The sequence below is a fragment of the Pseudochaenichthys georgianus genome, chromosome 4 (assembly GCF_902827115.2).
Source record: "Pseudochaenichthys georgianus chromosome 4, fPseGeo1.2, whole genome shotgun sequence".
Taxonomy (NCBI): domain Eukaryota; kingdom Metazoa; phylum Chordata; class Actinopteri; order Perciformes; family Channichthyidae; genus Pseudochaenichthys; species Pseudochaenichthys georgianus.
In genome coordinates, this window is record NC_047506.1 from 20,727,965 (window position 1) to 20,747,823 (window position 19,859).

General features: G+C 42.9%; 1 protein-coding gene across 2 annotated transcripts in view; it reads right to left on the minus strand.

Moving 5' to 3' along the window:
• Positions 1-97: 97 nt before the first annotated feature.
• Positions 98-19,859, minus strand: part of fcho1 (FCH and mu domain containing endocytic adaptor 1) — a 63,304-nt gene continuing 43,542 nt past the window's right edge. For both annotated transcript variants that reach the window (XM_034081908.2, XM_034081910.2), the window contains 20 exons: positions 18,836-18,934; positions 18,201-18,297; positions 17,851-17,968; positions 17,686-17,710; positions 15,531-15,591; positions 13,494-13,687; positions 12,897-12,921; positions 12,729-12,785; positions 11,658-11,709; positions 11,128-11,252; positions 9,803-10,879; positions 8,321-8,424; positions 7,540-7,744; positions 6,853-6,967; positions 6,197-6,352; positions 3,187-3,319; positions 2,435-2,631; positions 1,730-1,794; positions 873-1,040; positions 98-227 (listed from right to left, as the gene is read on the minus strand). In XM_034081908.2, the coding sequence (XP_033937799.1) occupies positions 199-227; positions 873-1,040; positions 1,730-1,794; positions 2,435-2,631; positions 3,187-3,319; positions 6,197-6,352; positions 6,853-6,967; positions 7,540-7,744; positions 8,321-8,424; positions 9,803-10,879; positions 11,128-11,252; positions 11,658-11,709; positions 12,729-12,785; positions 12,897-12,921; positions 13,494-13,687; positions 15,531-15,591; positions 17,686-17,710; positions 17,851-17,968; positions 18,201-18,297; positions 18,836-18,934 (3,102 nt within the window). In that variant the 3' untranslated portion in view covers positions 98-198. The remainder of the gene's footprint in view (positions 228-872; positions 1,041-1,729; positions 1,795-2,434; positions 2,632-3,186; positions 3,320-6,196; positions 6,353-6,852; positions 6,968-7,539; positions 7,745-8,320; positions 8,425-9,802; positions 10,880-11,127; positions 11,253-11,657; positions 11,710-12,728; positions 12,786-12,896; positions 12,922-13,493; positions 13,688-15,530; positions 15,592-17,685; positions 17,711-17,850; positions 17,969-18,200; positions 18,298-18,835; positions 18,935-19,859) is intronic.

The window sequence follows — 19,859 nt, forward strand, 5'->3', positions numbered from 1 at the left end:
GATTCAATACAAAAAGGCAGGACGACTGAGTACAACACACACAACTTAAGTTAGAGGGGAAGAAGGCTTGGTCCTCAGACAGCAGGACACCGTCAGAAGTAAGTGCACATCGTCCTTTAAGGCTGATCCGTTTTCAGTCATCTCTTTCTGGTCTATTTTTTGGAAAAAGTGCAAAGTTCTGATCCGCAGCGAGGGTCCTCACAAGGAGCAGCCGGCCAGGTACTTCCCTGTGGAACAGCAGGAGATGAGCATTGACCCAGAGGAGACGTTCTGTATGTGCAAACTCTTTCAGCGTCAAGTGAACGGAATGACCAACAGAATATATATATCATTTCTGTTCTCCCTGCAGTATACAGTGAACTTGCTTATGCTACAGTAAACTACCTAATGAATTGCTATACCTTACATGTAGGTGTTTTGCTCAAGTTATAGGAACTTGTAAAATAAAACCACTTAAAGTTATTTCATTTAAAGGCTAAAAAGTGGATTAGTATCAGACAAGTAACTAAACTACAAACTGATTGTAGTGCTACAGCTAATGATTATTTTCATGTCTTTAAAAGTAATGGTATAGTCTGGTACAATAAGTCATACAAATATTTTAAACAAGTGTAGTAGTGTCTTTGTCAGCATAGTATTCATTAAATGTCAGGAAAATATTATTATACATATAGAAAAAGTAATATTATAGTATGTAATAAAAAGGTAAATATATAAAGTATCTTGGTATAGTACCTCATAAAAAAATGTCATAGCATAGTATGTCATTATAAAAATATGTGACTATGTAATAAAACCGTAACCCACAAATTAAAGAAATGCCATCGTATAGTATTTCATAAATAACAAATAACGTGTGTGCGTTCAGTCACCTGTGGCGAATCTCTTCTTGACCAGCGACATGCGGTAGCGGCTGCCCACCAGCTCCACGTCCAGGCCTGCCAGCGAGGCCCCGGAGCCCACAAACTGAACAGCCAGGCTGGGTGGGGGGCCGCGGGGGGCCTCCAGGCACTGCCAGCTGGCACACAGGGTCCCTGAGCCTGGGGGACCACCCACAGGCAGAGAGAGACAGGAACATGAGAAACACCACATGTAAGAGTTGTAATATTATTATTATTATGGTCATAAGCTAAAGCTCCTTGTGCACTTGACACAAAATGAAGCAACAGCTCAGAGGAAAATGCAGGATGACTTTATGTTGTTTAAGAAAACCTCAGTCCTGTCTTTCTTTTAACAGCACATTTAACCCTTTCAACTGTTGCCCTCTTTGTAAATGTCACAAGCACTCAAGGTCATAAATGATGTGTTTAAGGAAGAAATACTGAGCTTCTTCTTTTCAGCCATCACATTAAGCTGAGAAATGTCGTTACCGACTCCTGCAAAGCGGCACTTTCAACAGTGATAAAGAAACCTTGTGCAGGAAATGAGTATTATCAGAAGTAACATGCAGAGCTATGGTGACTTTTCAGTGCTTTGTCGTTGGCTCATAAGATTTCATTTCTTATTTCTACATTTGTCAAACACAATGTGCAGATGTGAACCTGACAAGGCAATAAAGTAGAACATCTGGCACTCATTTTATTAAGAAGCTGGCTGAGGATAGACACAAAACAGTTGGTCTATTAAGTCATGTGCATCTTTCTGGAAACATTTTTCTTTTCTTGCTTCTAGAACTTTCTTTGTAAACTTCAATGTTCAATCAAATATATAAAAAGTGAGCAGCTCTGACCTTTGCTGTGATTGGTCGGGGAGAGGTTGGGGAGTTTCCACAGCAGCCGTCGTTCCTCAGCGTTCCTGCAGAGGAGCAGAGAGTCAGAGAGGCCTGAACTGATCCTGAGTCTGCCCTTTCTCCTGTCCATCAGCAGCCTCAGATTAATCATGTCCTACCAGCGATATTCAGTGGGTACGCTTTTGTGTTAGAGCAGCAACCAACATTGTTTTTCTAATCAATTATTCAGTGTATTATTTTTGTATTTGATCACTTGTTAGAGAAGAAAATAGAGAAAAATAGATCTATTTTCTTGTTGTTGAATAAATTCCCAGTTTACATGATAAAAGACAAACACACGATTTTAAAGTTTCACTGGTTTGAATTGGGAAGATTTGCTATATTTTTCTTTATATTATAATAAAATAATAATAATTTTTTAACAACATTTTGATTTTATAAAACAGGCGATTATTAAATAAAAATTAAAAGATTAAATGACGAAGGAAATAATTGCCCTGAAATGAATAATAAAATACCTATAACTGATAAAGCTGCTTGGTTGAGTGGCTCATATCATATGATTTTATGGTTAATTTCTAATTGTATTTTCCCATTACCGATAATTCTGTTGATTATATTGATAAAGTAAATTACAGGACAGACCCCTCCTAATGGGCTAATGCTCCTAACAGATAACAGCTCTGTGTCACCCCCCTCTCTCACCAGGAGGCGGGGGGCTGGCACTGCAGGTCCGTGGCGGTGTGGTCTAGCGGGAGCAGCACCTGGACCGCAGCCAGCTGGGTGGAGGGGGCCGTGGCGGGGCAGCAGTGGTAGTCCAGGGAGACCCGGGTCACCGTGCCGCTGCGCTGACACTCTGCAGAGAGCAGGAGGGGGGCCCGGCCCGGGTCCTGGGACGACACCTGGGGGGGGGGGGGGGGCAAAGGAGATTGTCAGTCTCAAGGCATACAACTGAAAAAAGTCAACTAAGGGAATGGGGTCTAAAACCAAATCTAGTGATCCTGATATTTGCAAACAAATACAAAAAGAAAACTCTAGTCCGAGCACAGTAGAAAGGTGAAAAATATAATAACTTCAACAAATAAGGAGAATACAGTGTCCAATGATAAACAAATAGTGAATGAAGCTTTACATAAGACTGTTAAACACCTGAACTTTTGAAAGAACATCCATAACATTCATCTATTTGCAACTTACAAATTATTTATCGAATATATCATATTGCAATTACTTGTATATAGACTCTCCTTGTACTATAAAAGCCTGGACATTGAAATGAACTTGAATGGTTTAAATGGATCTATTTTCTTTTCAGCATCTTTCAGATCATAAGGATATTATTCAGAAGTTAATAACCACCATTGTACATTTAAGATGTGGAACTGATGGGGAGACATTTGAATTACATATAAACAGAACATCTGAGTAAATGGAGGGTGAGCATCTGAAATCCTGACCTGATACTTGAGCAGGCCGACGTTGTAGTACGAGGCCTGCGGGTTGAGCTCGGCCTCTCTCTGCAGGTACAGCTGCAGAGCCTGCATGTTGAACCAGAAGTCTCGGGTGTCCGGGTCACTCTGGGACGGATCGCTGCAGAAACACAGGGACGATGAGCGTCTCATACACTCACTAACCAAGTCACTAACCGACTCACTAACCGGCTCACTAACAGAGTCACTAACCGACTCACTAACCGACTCACTAACCGGCTCACTAACCGAGTCACTAACCGAGTCACTAATCGAGTCACTAACCGGCTCACTAACAGAGTCACTAACCGACTCACTAACCGACTCACTAACCGAGTCACTAACCGAGTCACTAACCGAGTCACTAACCGAGTCACTAACCGACTCACTAATCGAGTCACTAACCAAGTCACTAACCGACTCACTAACCAAGTCACTAACCGACTCACTAACAGAGTCACTAACAGAGTCACTAACCGACTCACTAACAGAGTCACTAACCGACTCACTAACAGAGTCACTAACCAAGTCACTAACCGACTCACTAACAGAGTCACTAACCGAGTCACTAACCGACTCACTAACCGAGTCACTAACCGAGTCACTAACCGAGTCACTAACCAAGTCACTAACCGACTCACTAACCGAGTCACTAACCAAGTCACTAACCGAGTCACTAACCGAGTCACTAACCGAGTCACTAACCGGCTCACTAACAGAATCACTAACAGAATCACTAACCGACTCACTAACCGACTCACTAACCGACTCACTAACCGACTCACTAACCGACTCACTAACAGAGTCCCTGGCTGTTTCTCAATCGCGAGGCTGCTTGCTTGGTAGCACATGTCTTCCGAGTCACTTCCTTCAGAAGCTAGGCAAGAATCCTTCCTGGCATTCGGAAAACGAAGAGTGGAACAGGCAAGCAAGTTTGCAGGTGTGCGTCATATGAGAGGCCCCGCTTTACATTTTCCACCGCAGATTTGGGGAAATTGGTCCGTGCGCAAAGCATTGTGGGGATTTTAAGGACACGAAGTCTACCCATGTGCAGCCTCGAAAGTCCTTCGGCGGCACTCGATGACATAGCATCCTTGAAATATTGGCTTGGAAGCCAGTTTCCTCGAGATTGAGAAACGGCCACTAACTGAGTCACTAACCGAGTCACTAATGGCGCATTTCCACTGCAACGGGGTAGCCCCGTTTAAGCGTCCCTCAGCATCCTCGCTCAGGCCTCGGGCTGCCTCGCTGGCCGTCCGAGGCCGTGGCGCATTTCCATTACAGTTTAGGACCTGGGGTAGCAACGCAGTGTAGGCGGGGCGATCAGCTTTTTGGTCGGAGCGACGCTGGGTAAAACTGCAGTGGCGTCATCTTCAATGCGACACAACTCACAAAACACACACAACAATGGAGGATGTGGAAGCGATCGTTTACTTGTTTCTTGGTGTGTGGCTTGTTATCACAGCAAGAAGGAAAGTGATCACAGCAAGCAGGAAAGTGATGTTTCAAAGTAGGCTGCGTATAGCAAGACGAGATGCAGAAGAAGCTGACGAGAGTTTTGGAAGTCCTACTACTCGGTAAGCTAACGTTCGCTAACTAGCCATGTGTTTAGGCTCACGCTCACAATACGACCAAAGTGTTTCAAATATTTAATTAATTGTAGCTACCACTTTTACGTATTAAAATATGTATGCTTTTATTTGTGTATTTCAGAAGTTACGTCGCCGCAGACCATGTGTTTGGATGCTCGACCGAGCTACCGAGTGGTGGTCTGTGATTGTTCCATCTTTCACACACACTTAGTGGGTGGATAACTTCAGGATGTCTGAGGAAACATGTGCAACAAACTGCGGCCAGCGATGGAGAGACAGGACACAACATTCCGCGAGTGTATACCTCTAAAGAAGAGAGTGGCCATCGCACTGTGGAAGCTTGCGACCGGCTCAGAGTACAGAAGCATTGGACATCTTTTCGGAGTGAGCAACACCACTGTGTGCCGGTGTGTGCGAGACTTCTGTGCTGCTGCAGAGGCGTTGTTAGTACCGGAACCAATTCGTTCACCAGACCGGCAGACTTTGCAGAAATGGCTGCCTACACTGAGAACCGGTGGGGGCTCCCACAGTGTGTAGGTGCTATTGATGGATCACACATACCCATCTTGGCACCACAGGAATACCACTGTGACTATTTCAACCGGAAAGGCTGGCACTCCATCATCCTTCAAGGAGTTGTAGATGGAAAGGGACATTTCTGGAATGTGTTTGCAGGAATGCCTGGGAGCATGCATGACGCTCGGGTTTTGAGGCTGTCCTCATTGTGGGAGTTAGCCAGTCGTGGCAACTACTTTCCACCTTGCACCGGGGACATTGGTGGGGTGAATGCTGGCTATTACATGCTGGGAGACAATGCCTATCCCTTGCAAAGCTGGCTCTTAAAACCCTTCCCAGACACTGGACGGCTGACAGCAGAACATGTGGTATACAACAAGAAAATTTGCTGCGCACGGGTAGTGGTTGAAAACGCATTTGGTAGACTGAAGGGAAGGTGGCGTTGCCTCATGAAAAGAAATGACTGTGATGTTAAACTTGTGAAATCCATGGTGCTGACATGCTGTGCTCTGCATAACCTCTGCGAGAGTCATGGAGAGGACTATGATGATGGGTGGAATGCACCAGCAGCAGCAGAGCCTGGGGTAGCAGTGGCTCATGGGGCAGAGGAGGAGGGCACTGACATCAGAGAGGGTTTGATGCGCTACCTGAATATCTAAATATGCATTGTATTGTATTCATTGTATTGAACATAAATACATCTTTTTTTTTTCAAACCAAGTCACTAACAGAGTCACAAACTGAGTCACTAACAGAGTCACTAACAGAGTCACTAACAGAGTCACAAACTGAGTCACTAACAGAGTCACTAACAGAGTCACAAACTGAGTCACTAACAGAGTCACTAACAGAGTCACTAACAGAGTCTCAACAGGCAGGAGGACTCTGACCTGTACAGCAGCTTCTGGTTCGGCAGGAAGTGATCGATCCTGGAGATGTTGACCAGTCTGAAGCTGAGAACAGGAACGTTGGGGTTGGCAGAGAAAATCCTGGTAATGCCAGCAGGGAAAGACATCGTCAGGTCGCCTGTGATCTTCACCAGACAGCTGGGGAGAGAAGGAAACACACAAACAGAATTCAAATGAATCCCCTTTAATAACTGATTCTCTAAACAAGCTGGCATTGTAAATGTCATTCAAAAGGGACTCAAACAAACTCATTAAAAGCCAATTGATACGTTTTCTTTAAATTGAGCATCAGACTTAAAAATGTACAGAATGTTAGATTAGAGTGTTGTCGATATAGGGAGGACCAGACAGGGTCAAATAAAATGTAGAATCAATCGCAAAAGTTTGATATGAGTTTGGATATTTCGGGTGTGATATGCTAGTTAAAACCCTTTAGCCCCAAACCAAGATGAGTAGTAGCTAAAGAGGCGGTAACATCACTTCTCAAAACTGCAGGGATATCACTGGAGGCCATCAGACGGAACAGCTTTTTAACATGTGCAGTTGTACTCACACAACATTGAGTTCCCCTTTATGTGCAGTGAATGTGTAAGATTGGCCTTTCTGTCATTTCATTTAATAAGTATCCTCTTACTGACCGGTTGTGCTGTCCACCTTTGAAGTAGGCATTGATATATTCTGTGATGGCTGCTGCCACCGGCCAGGCCTCCTGTGTGCTGAGGGAAATGGGACTGGGCCCTCGGGACAGGTGCACTGCGGAGAACAGATGTGTCAAGTGCCTTAAATATAGTGAGTTTTACATGAATAAGTCACGTTAAAAGGAGTATTTGACATTTGTGTAATTGCTTTTCATGGCTTTGTTGCTAAGAGTTAGATAAGAGGTTCAATACCACTCTGACCACTCACAGTTAATATCAAGCTTCAATTAGGAGATACATAAACAAGATCAGAGGAAAACGGCAAACTCGCCTTAACCAGAAAAAAATCCACGTGCCAACACCTTTTTCATTCATTTAACATGTCATATCTTGTTTGTTTGACTCGTACAAAAAACAAAGAGTTCAATCGTCAAATCAAAGTATCCCAGGAAGTTCAGGACGCACAGGCTAGCTGATTCTCCCTGCCTCTTATCTTTATGCTAAGCTAGGCTAATGGCGTCCTGGTTGAAGCTACATAATGTCAAGAAAGGGAATAAGCTTATTTTTCAAAACTCTGACTTAGTTCCTTAAAGTAAATGTGTTGCTGTTTCTCCCATAAACAGAACTCATGCCGTTCTTTCAGACATCAGTCGTGTAGAGCAGCTTTACTCGTGTTCGGAGGCTTACACTGTCTCTGAGGGAGGTCCTGGTGCTGGAAGGGCAGGGGGGAGGCCTGTCCCACCCGAGCAGGACTGGGCGCTCGGTTCTGACTCCCCCAGTCCATGTCCCTGGCCTGAGGGCCCCACTCACTGGGGCTGGAGGAGGAGGAGGAGGAGGAGGAGGTGAGGGAGGGGCTGGGCTCCGGCAGGGGGGAGGAGCACAGAGACCGCGACTGAAACACAACAATTGGCTATTTACGTTAGGCCTGTCCCAATAACTACTTTTGTTAGACCAAATACTGACCCAGGGGTAATTCAGATTGATCATCATATTGTGATTTTAGGACAATTTATGCCACGGATATAATGATAGTATAATTGATCAATTACACCAAAGAGCAATGAGCTTAAATTCTTAGAAATTGGAATGTGAAACAAATATTGAAAAGGTCCTAAATTATTAAAAACAATAACATAAATTGACCTTCTGAGTCGGTTGACAAAAAATGTCACTTGAAAAATCGCCAAGTCAAAAGTTCCTCAACAGCCATTATACTGCCAGAAATGGTCATGTCATATTAGTTTGGTCAGAAGGTTATTGTATTGGTCAGATTGAATAAGGAGTATTATTTTCTTTTTACTCAGTAAGGTTTCAGTTTGCCCTCTGCTGCCATGTCATGTCTCTAATTGTGTTGAGAATGAACATAATTTAAGGGGTAGAGTTATAATTCAATGAGTCTTGTAATTAAGTCAAGTTGTAATAAAGAAACCACGACATTATATTAAGAGAATATGAATAAATATCTCACTCTCTCACAGCCGCTGAGCCGGCCTGAAGTCCTCTTGGCCCGGGCCGCTCGAGGAGGGGCCGCTGAGACCCCTTCACTGTCCTGTCGGAAGTTCAGCTTGGACCCTTACACACACACAAAGTGACAAAAAGCCAATTTTCAAATCACACATTAAAACACGATTACAAGTGGTGTGATGTTCAGAACAGCCGGAGACGAGCTGAACGACGCGCTGCCAACACGAGCTGGCACCAAAAACAACATTTGATTTGTTTTGGCTTAATTTAGGATTTAGCATCCTGTTGGTGTCGGAGTTTTCTTCACAGATATTTTCACCTCTACTGAAAAAGAACAGCAACAACAATCCTGCTTCGCTGCTACTTTAAGAGGGATGTCTTGTTTGAATTGTGATGATTTGACGTGAATTTTGCACAGTTTGGGATTCCTTTGGTTCTTTTTCTTACAGTCGGACAACAAGCATCTCAGAAGATTAAAAGACGTCTTTAAATGATTCATCAATCATAACATTTTCTTTGTTTGATATACTAATGATTCATCTGGTGTCCACTCTAAAACCAGCATGGTAAATAGATCATATTTGTTGTCATCAGCCAGGAACCATGCATCTTCATTCTAACATCAGAAATGGCTGATTATTAATCAACAAAAAGAGGTTTATCTGACTAAGCCCTTTATAAACAGCTGAACAGGCGGGCCCTGATGGAGAGATCAAGCTTCTTGTCGACTAATTAAAAAGGCTGTTGTGCTTTTGTTAGAAATCTAAATTAAACTGATGTAGTGCGTAAAAAAAAATTCACTGTTAAGGAAAACGTATCTTCCTTTAAGTATTGAAGGTTTGGTTTCAGAAGGGTGTGGTGTATAAACATGTCAGTGTGAGGGTTGCAGCATCGTCCTGATCTTCATGTCTCTGTCTCTCTATGTCTCTGTTAGATTGGACAGAGCTTTGCCAAAAACAGGTAGAGATTGAATGCAATAACTCTATTTTAGATAATAAGTTAGTTTCCTGTTGGTACACTTCAATCATAGCTTAGAACCTCTTGTGATTGTTTTTACTTTCATTTAATTATGTTGCTGAGTATTTCACTTTTGTATTTACCTTGTTTTTATTGCCTGTGCCATGGAGGTAATATTTCAGCTTGGTATGTTAGTCGGTCTGCAGGATAACAGAACAACTCCTGCTCAGGATTTTCATCAAACTTGGTATAAGCGTGAAGCATGGGTCAAGTGAAAAACATATTAGATGTCTGAGTGTATCTGACTCACTGGGGATTACACAAATGAAGTTTGCACTGCAAGATTTTGCATTTGTGGAGGCCGTGGCACAAGCACTGTGGATGCCATTCTAATGTTTTCATAGCTTTTACACCACCAAGTGTCTACTCTTGTAATCCTGAAATGATGTGAAGATCGACATCAAGACAAGAATCACACATGCAATTTCTAACACTGCCAAACAATAATAGTGTAAAAATAAATCAGTACCCTTGTGTGGAATGATACTGCACGTTATCTGAGTGTTCAGATCCAGGCAGTCCTGATCTTTGTCTGTGGAGAAACACAGATCCTCCTGTGGTCCTGAGTGCCTGGTAAGTGGGGGGGCGTTCCTGCGTGGCTCGCTGTCTGATGATCGATGTTTCCTCCTCTCTCCTCCTGCCTCCAGTGTTTTGGAGCCGCTCAGCCCTCCAGAGACACTCTCACCGAACGGGTTGTGGACAGAGTTCCAGTGCATCAGCTCTTTCTTGGGCTGAGCCGCAGGCAGAGAACTTGTATTAACATTGAGTACCAGCCTGTTGCTGTTGGTGGAGCCCCCCCCAGCCCCCCCCCTGCTGCTGTGTGGAGGGATCAGCCCGGCCTCTGCAGCAGCCAGCGTTGATTGGTGCGTCGGGCTGCCAATCATCGTGATGGCAAAGGGGTCATCAGAAGTAACGGGAGGCGGGGGGCTCTGGTCCCGTTTCCTGTCTCTGTTTTTACGATTGGAGGAGGATGAAGAGGAGGAGGAAGGGGCAGGGAGTGTCTTGGTGTCGGCGATTGAGAATGAGTCCCCTCGCAGCTCCACCCCCCTCCCTTCCAGCCCCCTCCCCTCCTGCGCTGGGCGGGGTGGTGGGCGCGACAATGCGTCAGACAGGCTCACAGTCTCCTGGGTGACGCTCCTCTCAAACGCAGCGAGGAAAGGGTCCTCGGCGGGGATGTGTTTACAGTTCCACACAGACAACTCCACCTCAGGCAGGGAGAGGGTCTGGGGGAACGCAGGGAACCGAATGGAGGAGGGGTCCTTGTCTCGGGGGGCCCGAGAGGGACGAGACGAGGCGACGGACCAGGCGCTGGCAGGGGCGTCCTGAGGGTGAGGACTGCGACCTGGGGAGGGGTCCCGGAACGCAGAGAGGAAAGGGTCCGCAGGTCGCTCCAGGGTTTGAGCCGGCTCTTTACTCTGGGACACAGGAGGCCAAGCCGCCCAGCCCACCGGCTCTGGGGAGGGCCCAAGAGGCTGATGGGAAGGCGAGTCCAGGCCGGAGTCTTCAACGTTCTCTGGAGAGGAGGAGTCGGAGGAGAAGGCAGCGTCTGAAACAAAAGAAGTAAACACACAAAATACCAAAAGGGAAACAAAGGACTCATTACATGTCATAAATTAAACTTTTAGTACAAAATAATAAAGGAAATAAAACAAAGAATAAATCAAAGTCGGGTTATGCTGAGGGAGTTTACATTTACATATTCATAGTGCTGTTAAAAATAATTTGGACCAACATGGTATTAAAGTGAACACACAAATACAATATTTATATTCATATATTCAACAGGTTTCTTACATTCAGAGGCACCGAAGGCGCTCTGCTCTCTGAGTTGATCCCGACCATCAAAGCTTTTGGACTTGAAGGCAGAGTCCAGCGGCGGTCCGAACAGACTGTCTGAACTCAGCGGTGTAGAACTCAACCTGGTAAAGAAACAAAAAGGAAACAAAGAAGACAATCGGAAGAGGGCAGAGGAGGGATTGAGGGAGCTTTTGGATGAACTGGACTGCTTACTTCAAGTCAGACCTTATCAGTAATTTACTAATGCTATCGTAGCTGGGGGGAGCTACATGTTTGCAGCTAGGTTTCATGTGCCTGAACAGTAGAGTCTGTTATTACAATACATTTAGATTTTGCATTAAGACCACACACATATATAGGTACAATGTTAAGGCTTTGGACCACATGTATGAGTGATTGTTGAAAGACTGTGAGAAGGAAATCTGAAGAGCTTCATGCAGCTGTTAACGCCACGGATGAAGTTAATGAACCTCCAAATGAGTCTCCCCTCTGACAGATATGAGATATGAAGAGCAGAGCCCTTTCACCTGCTGCGATCCGGACTGGAGGTGGACTTGCGGAGGCCTTCCTGCTCTCCATCTGTAACGAGACCACACACACACACACACACACACACACACACACACACACACACACACACACACACACACACACACACACACACACACACACACACACACACACACACACACACACACACACACACACACACACACACACACACACACACACACACACACACACACACACACACACACACACACACACACACACACACACACACACACACACACACACACACACACACACACACACACACACACACACACACACACAGAGTGACTGACTGCAGAGCACGCTCCCTCATCAGGAGGCAGAAATCGACTGAGATAGGACGAGACGTGGGGAAAACCCATCAGCCATTACCTCCTCCGTGATAAATACCAGCAATTAGCCAGGTCTCACTGAGCTCCGGCCACTGCTGCGGCCGCTGCAGAGACCCGCTTTAATCAGAAACTAATCATTAATCCTGCTGCCTCCTGACTTTATAGAGAGACTCCCTGCTGCTGAGAAACCTTCAGCCTAACCTTCTGCCGCTAACGATCGTCTCTGTGATAAAACACGCTGTGGAGCACGAGCAGAGCCGGTGGGACTAATGGAGGCTGGCTGTGCTGTAGAGGGCAACATGGGGCTGAACTGGCTGGAGGTAGAGAGATGCTGCTACTCATTTCAGTCCTACAGATGTGGTTCTGTTTGAAAATGTGTTTATTCTTAATTACATTTAAATTTTTAATTATGTTATTGATAATCAGTTAATTTTTTGGTCAATAGAACATCAGAATATATATATATAAAAAAAACTGTTTTATGTCCACACAATAGTATTACATTGTTTTTGTTGGTTATGGCCTGTGTTGTTAATCTTTTCATCCATTGTGTATAGTTCTGATTTGTGTAGTGTCTCTTTACCTAATTAAAATGTAAATAAACAAAATGTACTCATTGCTTCAGGTTTGTATAAAAAGACATAGTAAGAAAAAGTTGACAGATCGTTAAAATTGATAGATAAAGAAAAATGAGACTGAAATCCGACTCACCCCTGTGGGAGGCACCTTCGCCCTCTTCTGAGCGAAGTCCTGCAGTACTTGAGTTTCCTGCAGAGAAACATTAGCTTTCAGAAGTCTGTGTTATAACTTAAATGTTAGACTTAGAATGTTTTTGCACAGTAACAACGAAAACATTTGGACACATTTGACTGAACTTACTGGAGAGTTGACGCTTCACTGTCACCTGAAATTCATAAGTGAGGAAATATTTGGTCAATACAGAGGACTCATGTAGAAGAAATGGATTATGTTATTCTATATTGTTCTTAAACTGTTCTTAAAAATGCTGTTTCTTTTAAAAATTCTCAAAACAACAATAAAGGAATTCATGGCAGTACTGTCTGAACCTTAAACAGCAGGAAACTTAAGATATGAGCTTGTCAAAAAGGAATAGGACTTGTTTTTATTTATTTTCCGCTGCGAAATAATGTGTTTTCGGGGATTTAACGAGTATCTACAGCAGCAAAGCTATAAAATAATCTACAGCTCTCATGTTCATCGTAATAAAGGAACACGTCACCCAGTGGAAAAGTGACGTGTTTCTAATAGTTTCTTGTAAGATAAATATACTTAGCTATATCCAAAACTCTTTTAGGAAATGGGTCTAGCTCAGAGAAGAGGTGATTAAGGGAAAGCTGCGTTAACAATATTCTTCACTTAATTTAAGATTCCTGCATCTTGGGGAAAATGTTCTTGTCTTTAGAGGGATCCTGTCAAACACACAGAAGGTGACAGAAACATCTAAACTATCGCGACCTGCTGCCGGGCGCCTCTGTTGGGCGGCAGGGTGAGCGAGCCCACGGTGGCCTTCAGCTCTTTCTCCGTGGCAGCGGAGTTACTGCGACCGCTGCTGGTGACCGGTCTGATCTGGATGTGGAACTTTTTGGGTTCCTCGTCATCGAAGTCTGAGTCACTGGAGTAAAAGTTGTTCTCCTTGTCCTCAGAGCAGCGTACAGAGAGAGGAAGGTCAAGGGTGTAAACAGGGAGGGAGAACTGATGTTGATTGGCTAGAGCTAATCAAGAAATGCAAGACTTATGGCACAAAGAAAGGTCCTTTTTGGCTTACGTTACTCTACTTTACAATGACAAAATTAAACATTGACTTTAATTAAATGTATTATGTCAACAGATTTCACACAACTGTATTAGGTTAGTTTAAAGCAACACTATTAAGTTGTACCTAGTATTTGTTATTTAAACTTAATATTATTGCTTTCAACTAACCTAATACAGTTATGTGAAATCTGTTGACATAATACATTTAATTAAAGTCAACAGTTCAGTTTTTTCAGTGTAGGACTGTTTTGTCTCAATTTTCAAAACAGAATGCAAAGCAAAAAATGCATTAAATTCGTACCGACATTTAGATTCAGAGTTTTTTTTCTGTAGAGAAGCAGAGCCTAAGAAATGGTAAAATACTGTAAATAAGGCTTCAGCTAAATCGATTACTCTCTAAAAAATAAAACTAATACCACTGTTTACTTATATTTGGACACAGCTGTGACTTCCTTCAAGAGCGAAGAGTAGTTCATTGTAAGATTGATTAAATCAGGGTGAAGCAGGCAGCCGAGCAGAGTGCAGTGCAACACGAACATTATGCAAAACACAAATATAGGCAGAAGCTCTGCAGAGTGTGATGGAGGAGAAGACTGCAGAGCCACACACCTGCCAACCGCCACTTCCTGCTGCACCATCTCCCCCAAGAAAACTCACCCCCCTCTTCCTCTTCCTCTGGACTGCCCTCTGTTGCATCACATCATGTGAAGTGTTTTTGGCACGTGTTATTTAGAAGATTCAGACAAAGGGCATAATGCAGCTGTATGACAAACAAAAACCATGTGTTCTGAGCAGGCGGGGGCCCGATGGGGAGAAGTCAGTAAGAGTTTGCATTTTGGAGCGCTGAGGGTTGCTACTGATAAATGAACCAGGTCCGGAGAGAAGAGAACAATTCATGCGTTTCCCATGCAGGCTGTCCGTATTAAACATGGGGGAAGCACTTAGTGATTTGCTGCAACACACAGTGTTGACCTTTGTAATTGTCTAGAGCTCTGCAGTTAATGAGGCGGTGAACGTGGTCGCTTGTGTGAACAAATTGGCTGAACCCGCCTCTCGCCCACCGACCTCCTGATTGCACACTACACATAAACGCCTCCATCTTAGTGAGGGGTCTGTTAAGAGTCTATTCAGCAGAATAACAAGGTTTTATTTGGTGCAAACTGCCTCCGTCATGTGAGGGACTCAAGTTTGTGAAATCATTTAGATGGCTTTATGGACTTTGAAATATGTTTCGAACAGAAGGGAATTGAAAGTAAGCTCAAGTTGTTTTTCGAAAAAGAAGAAGGCACTAATATAAAAAGTATTTTATCAGATAGATTTTTCATGGTGAAATTCTAACAGCAACAATGCGTGGGTTATAAATCAGCTCTTTCTAAACATGAACAAGCATCATTGTTTTTTTATTTCACCACAAATATGTAATCTGTTTATAGTGGTGTGCATTTCATTGAAAAAAAGGGGAAATATTTAGTTTTTTTTCCTAAGACTTAGATGATGACAAGATGGCACCAACATCATTAAAAACCAACTCTGACGATATCAACCCACAATTTTGTTGATGAAAAAAGAAGAGACTAAAATGTAGTTCAAACATATATATTTTGTAAGAATGATATTAATTTATTTAACAAACTCCAGTGTCTTGGTGAATCTTTTCCCAGGAGCAACCTTGTTTTTGAAAAGTGATAATATGATATTATGGTGAATATTCTTGTCTGTGAGCAGAAAAAAGGATATCATTGTGTGTGCTGTCAGCTCGGATGACAAATCCCTCGTCGTCTACTTCCAGGGGTGAATTCTATATCCACACACACACACACACACACACACACACACACACACACACACACACACACACACACACACACACACACACACACACACACACACACACACACACACACACACACACACACACACACACACACACACACACACACACACACACACACACACACACACACACACACACACACACACACACACACACACACACACACACACACACACACACACACACACACACACACACACACACACACACACACACACACACACACACCAGAGAGGGGGTCAGACACCAGCTGGGTCAGCAACAGGCAGACACATGGCACTTCAGGCACATATCGGACACACAGAAGTGCTTTGTCATACTGTGTAACTGCAGCCTACATGCACCACTGAGAGCCTTCTGTGAGAGTGTGTGAGAGGGCCAACAGACCCTAAAAATGCTGAAGGTGTGAGTCAGTGGGTCACTCCTACAAGTGTAACTACAAACAGGTCAAACTACGCAGCTGAAGGTCTGCTTTCAGTTGAATTTGAAACAATTTCTTAGAGTCGAGATGTCTGGAAAGATGTCAGCTGTGGTCACATGATCTTCAAAATAAGACATGAGGGAGGCCTTATTTACAATCCAGCCAACGTAAGAGCAGCTATTTGTAGACTGAGTGTGAACATATACAGATGGTGTCTGATTAGATCAGATTTCAGTCAAAGTATAACTGTACCCATTTATATACTTTTTATCAGATGAAAGTGAAAGAAGATCCGATGTATGAACACTACGAACAATACTAACAGACTAGAATAGTTCTGGGATTAGAGTAGTAAGACTCACATTAGATTTAAGGCAGCAGTACTTTATATTAAAATGTTGTAAGATTTAAAAACAACGTAAAAGGGCTTGATGTGAGGAGCCTACAGAGAATTAGCACCGGACTGCGCAGCTCCCCTCGGCTTTACGGAGCTTTTTGTGAGGGGCAGCTCATTATTAAGTTGTAGAACAAACAACTTAACGGTTTTGGTTCACTATTAATGCAAAAAGGCAGATGTTTTCAGCAAAATAAAGTATTTCAATCTACCCATCCTGTTTACCAGCAACAGCAGAGAGACAAAGTTACTACTTGCTTAAACTATTGTAGCAGTTATCAACTAAAGAGACAGATACTTAGCTCAGGATTTGGTACTATCGAACCAAAAACAAAATGTGAATATAATTGACTTTCTTGTCATTGAATGTTAATCTAATAAACAGGAATACGACTTTATACATGACATTGCTATTAACACATTTACAAGGTGTTCATACAGTATGTCAATCGTGTTGGTTGTAGTATTTTGTTATGGTTATTCTGCCCCTAGTGGTCAGAAATCAATAAATGCAGCTTTGAGTAATACAGGCTGTCAACGTGTCTTAAACTCCTTTCTAAACGCCCATTTGAAAGATTTAAACAGTATTATGATTTCAAGACTGCAGATGAGCTAGTTTCCGGGCAGAATTTCTATTATAAAATAAGTAATTAACAGTATTAAAAGTAATTTTTCAGACTCTTTCTTTAAATAATAACTATTACAATGTGAAATCTGGAAGCTGAATGGACTGTGTTGCTTCATGTATACTCTTATGCAACATGTTTTAAAGTGACCTCTGCTTTTACTACCAGTGAGCCTCACACTATATTCAGAAACATTATGCCCTTGAAAGAGTCGAATAGCTGCAGCAATGACTCTGTGATCTGATGTTTACTCTTTTCCACATCAGGCTGTTAGATGAGAGCACACACACTGTCATATGCAGTTACGCACTTCCACTTTGGCTGCCAAGTATCTCAGAAACCTCTTCTCAGAAGTACCGGAATAAACCTGGGAAACCCTACACCACCAGTCACACACATGATTCCTGCCTACTTTCTTTTCACAAACACACACACATGTATGTGATTCTCTTTCCAATACCTCTCTCTAAAAGGCATTCACACTTCTCAAAAGGCAGACATGCTCTAAATCACATTACTCTTCAGGGAACTGCAGATTTAGGAGTCGGACGGGACTGATAATTAAGTGAGTGGCTTTGGAGCTGCAGTGTGTGGATGTGTGTATATCTGATACTCACTGGTGTCTCTGGCACTGCGGAGTCACTGCAAATACAAAAACAACACATGTAATAGTAAGTCAGACTGAAGGCAGCTGCTAAAAAAGGAAGACTAAGATTCATTTCAAGAAGATCAGAGCTTGTGGAGCACAGCACGTTTGGTTCTCTGTGTTTGTGCACACTCACGTGGAGTCTGGCTCCTTGTCCCTCTTGCCGAGGCCGGGGATCCTGAAAGCTTTTGCTCGACTCTTCTTCGCACCTTCTGGGGGCAAAGCTGTTATGTACTCCTCAAAACCAACCAGAGCTGCAGGAGACAGGCAGTTTGACAAGGATAACAACATTAACAAACACACATACACATAGGCTGTTAGGTGAACCACTTAATCCCTGTTGTGTTTTTCACTATGAATCTCCACCTCCACAATACCGTTTTGATTCTGGGTGTTTTCATATTTGAATTGTTATGTAAGCTGGGGAAGTTTTACTGTTTATTTCACTCCTACTAGAAATGAGCCAGCTGGTGAGCTGAACTGTACCTGGCCTGTCTTTGCCCGTGCCCTTCTGCTCCGCACATTTCTGGATAAGGTTATCAATGCCAATGTTTTCCACATTCTGCTTGAACTCCTCATGGACCTGTAACAGAGCAGAACAATAATTATTCTTATTTGGTACTAAAACAAGCTTGTAATATTAACAATGGTGCAATGAAAATATTGTTTTGGTTATCCTTGTGTGATGATGAGATTTAAAGTAAATATTATTAAGAAAAAACTACAATTGCAAATGCCATTGCTGTGCCTGTCATCCCACTGAGCCTTACATAAACACTCCTGCTAAAGTGACTTGAGGAAAGTAAAGGAAGTGTTGGTGATGCTGGTACATGATGCTACTCATTAGTCCTAAATGCTAACATGATCAGGTGGATGCTATCCCATATATTTAAAAAAGTAAGAAAATAAAAAGTATACATACATGCTTTAGGACAGACCTTTGTTTAACTGTATCTGTATCTACTATATGTCAAACAGCAATAGTAGTCTATATTTCTATTTATGTTATCAAATATTATAATCATGATACATAACAAGACTAAGCAATTAAACAAAGAGGGGGTTTAGGGGGCACCTTTTGCCAACCTTCGTCTGAGTGGATGCCCACAGGTTGAACATACCTGTCCCACTTGAACATGGGTGTCTTCTATGGAGTGAGAGTAAGCTTTGATCAGCTGTTTCATCTGTCGCAGGTGGGCCTCCTCGATTTCCTGAAACTTCTACAAACACACACATAAGAAAAACAAGAAAAAGTTGTTACAATGTGAAACCCTAATAATCCATTGTTGATTAAATCCTTTCAAAACCAACCCCATAACATCAAAGCTTAACTGACTTCTACTTTAAAACCCTGCTGTTTTGGCTCAATTTCTAAAAAGATGAATTTGAGACATTTTCTTTACAAAAAAACAACTAAGAAACTGAACTTTTTTGATATTATAATGAGTTGGCACATTTTTTTCTTCAGTTTTAATTTATGCTTATGTCTCCAGATAAAAACCCAAAAAGGAAACGTTCTAACTTCTCTTAGAGAGGTATAGTATAGTAAGAGAAGAACCAAAATCAAATCCCTAACCTCAACATATAATAATAATAATAATAATAATGGATTTAATTTGTTAGCGCTTTTACAGGTGCTCAAAGACGCTTTACAGATATAGTGAAAAAAAAGAAAGGAACAACAAATAAATATATAGTTAAAATTAAAGTCAAATAATACAAAAACAATCACACATTAAAAGCCAGATTGAAGAGGTGAGTTTTCGTGAGTGTTTTGAAGGTGGTGAGGTCAGTGCAGTCTCTGATGGGTTGGGGGAGTGAGTTCCAGAGGGAGGGGGCAGCGACGGAGAAGGCTCTGTCCCCCCAGGTCCGGTGATTGATGCGGGTGGGGATGGATAGGAGGTTGGCTTCTGATGAGCGGAGGCAGCGGGCAGGTCTGTGAGGTAGGGGGAATGATAAGTGAAATGATCTTTCCAAGGAGATATGCTCCATCAGGAGCCGCTGCAGAGGCATTCAGCCAGCAGGAGAGGCCCTGGGTTGTCAGGTCGGCAAACCAGTGATCATTTGAGAGGATTTACTATTTAGGTTTGATCTAGCCAGCTCATTTGTCGCTGTCTGGTTCAGGGCAATTGCCTTGATATAGTG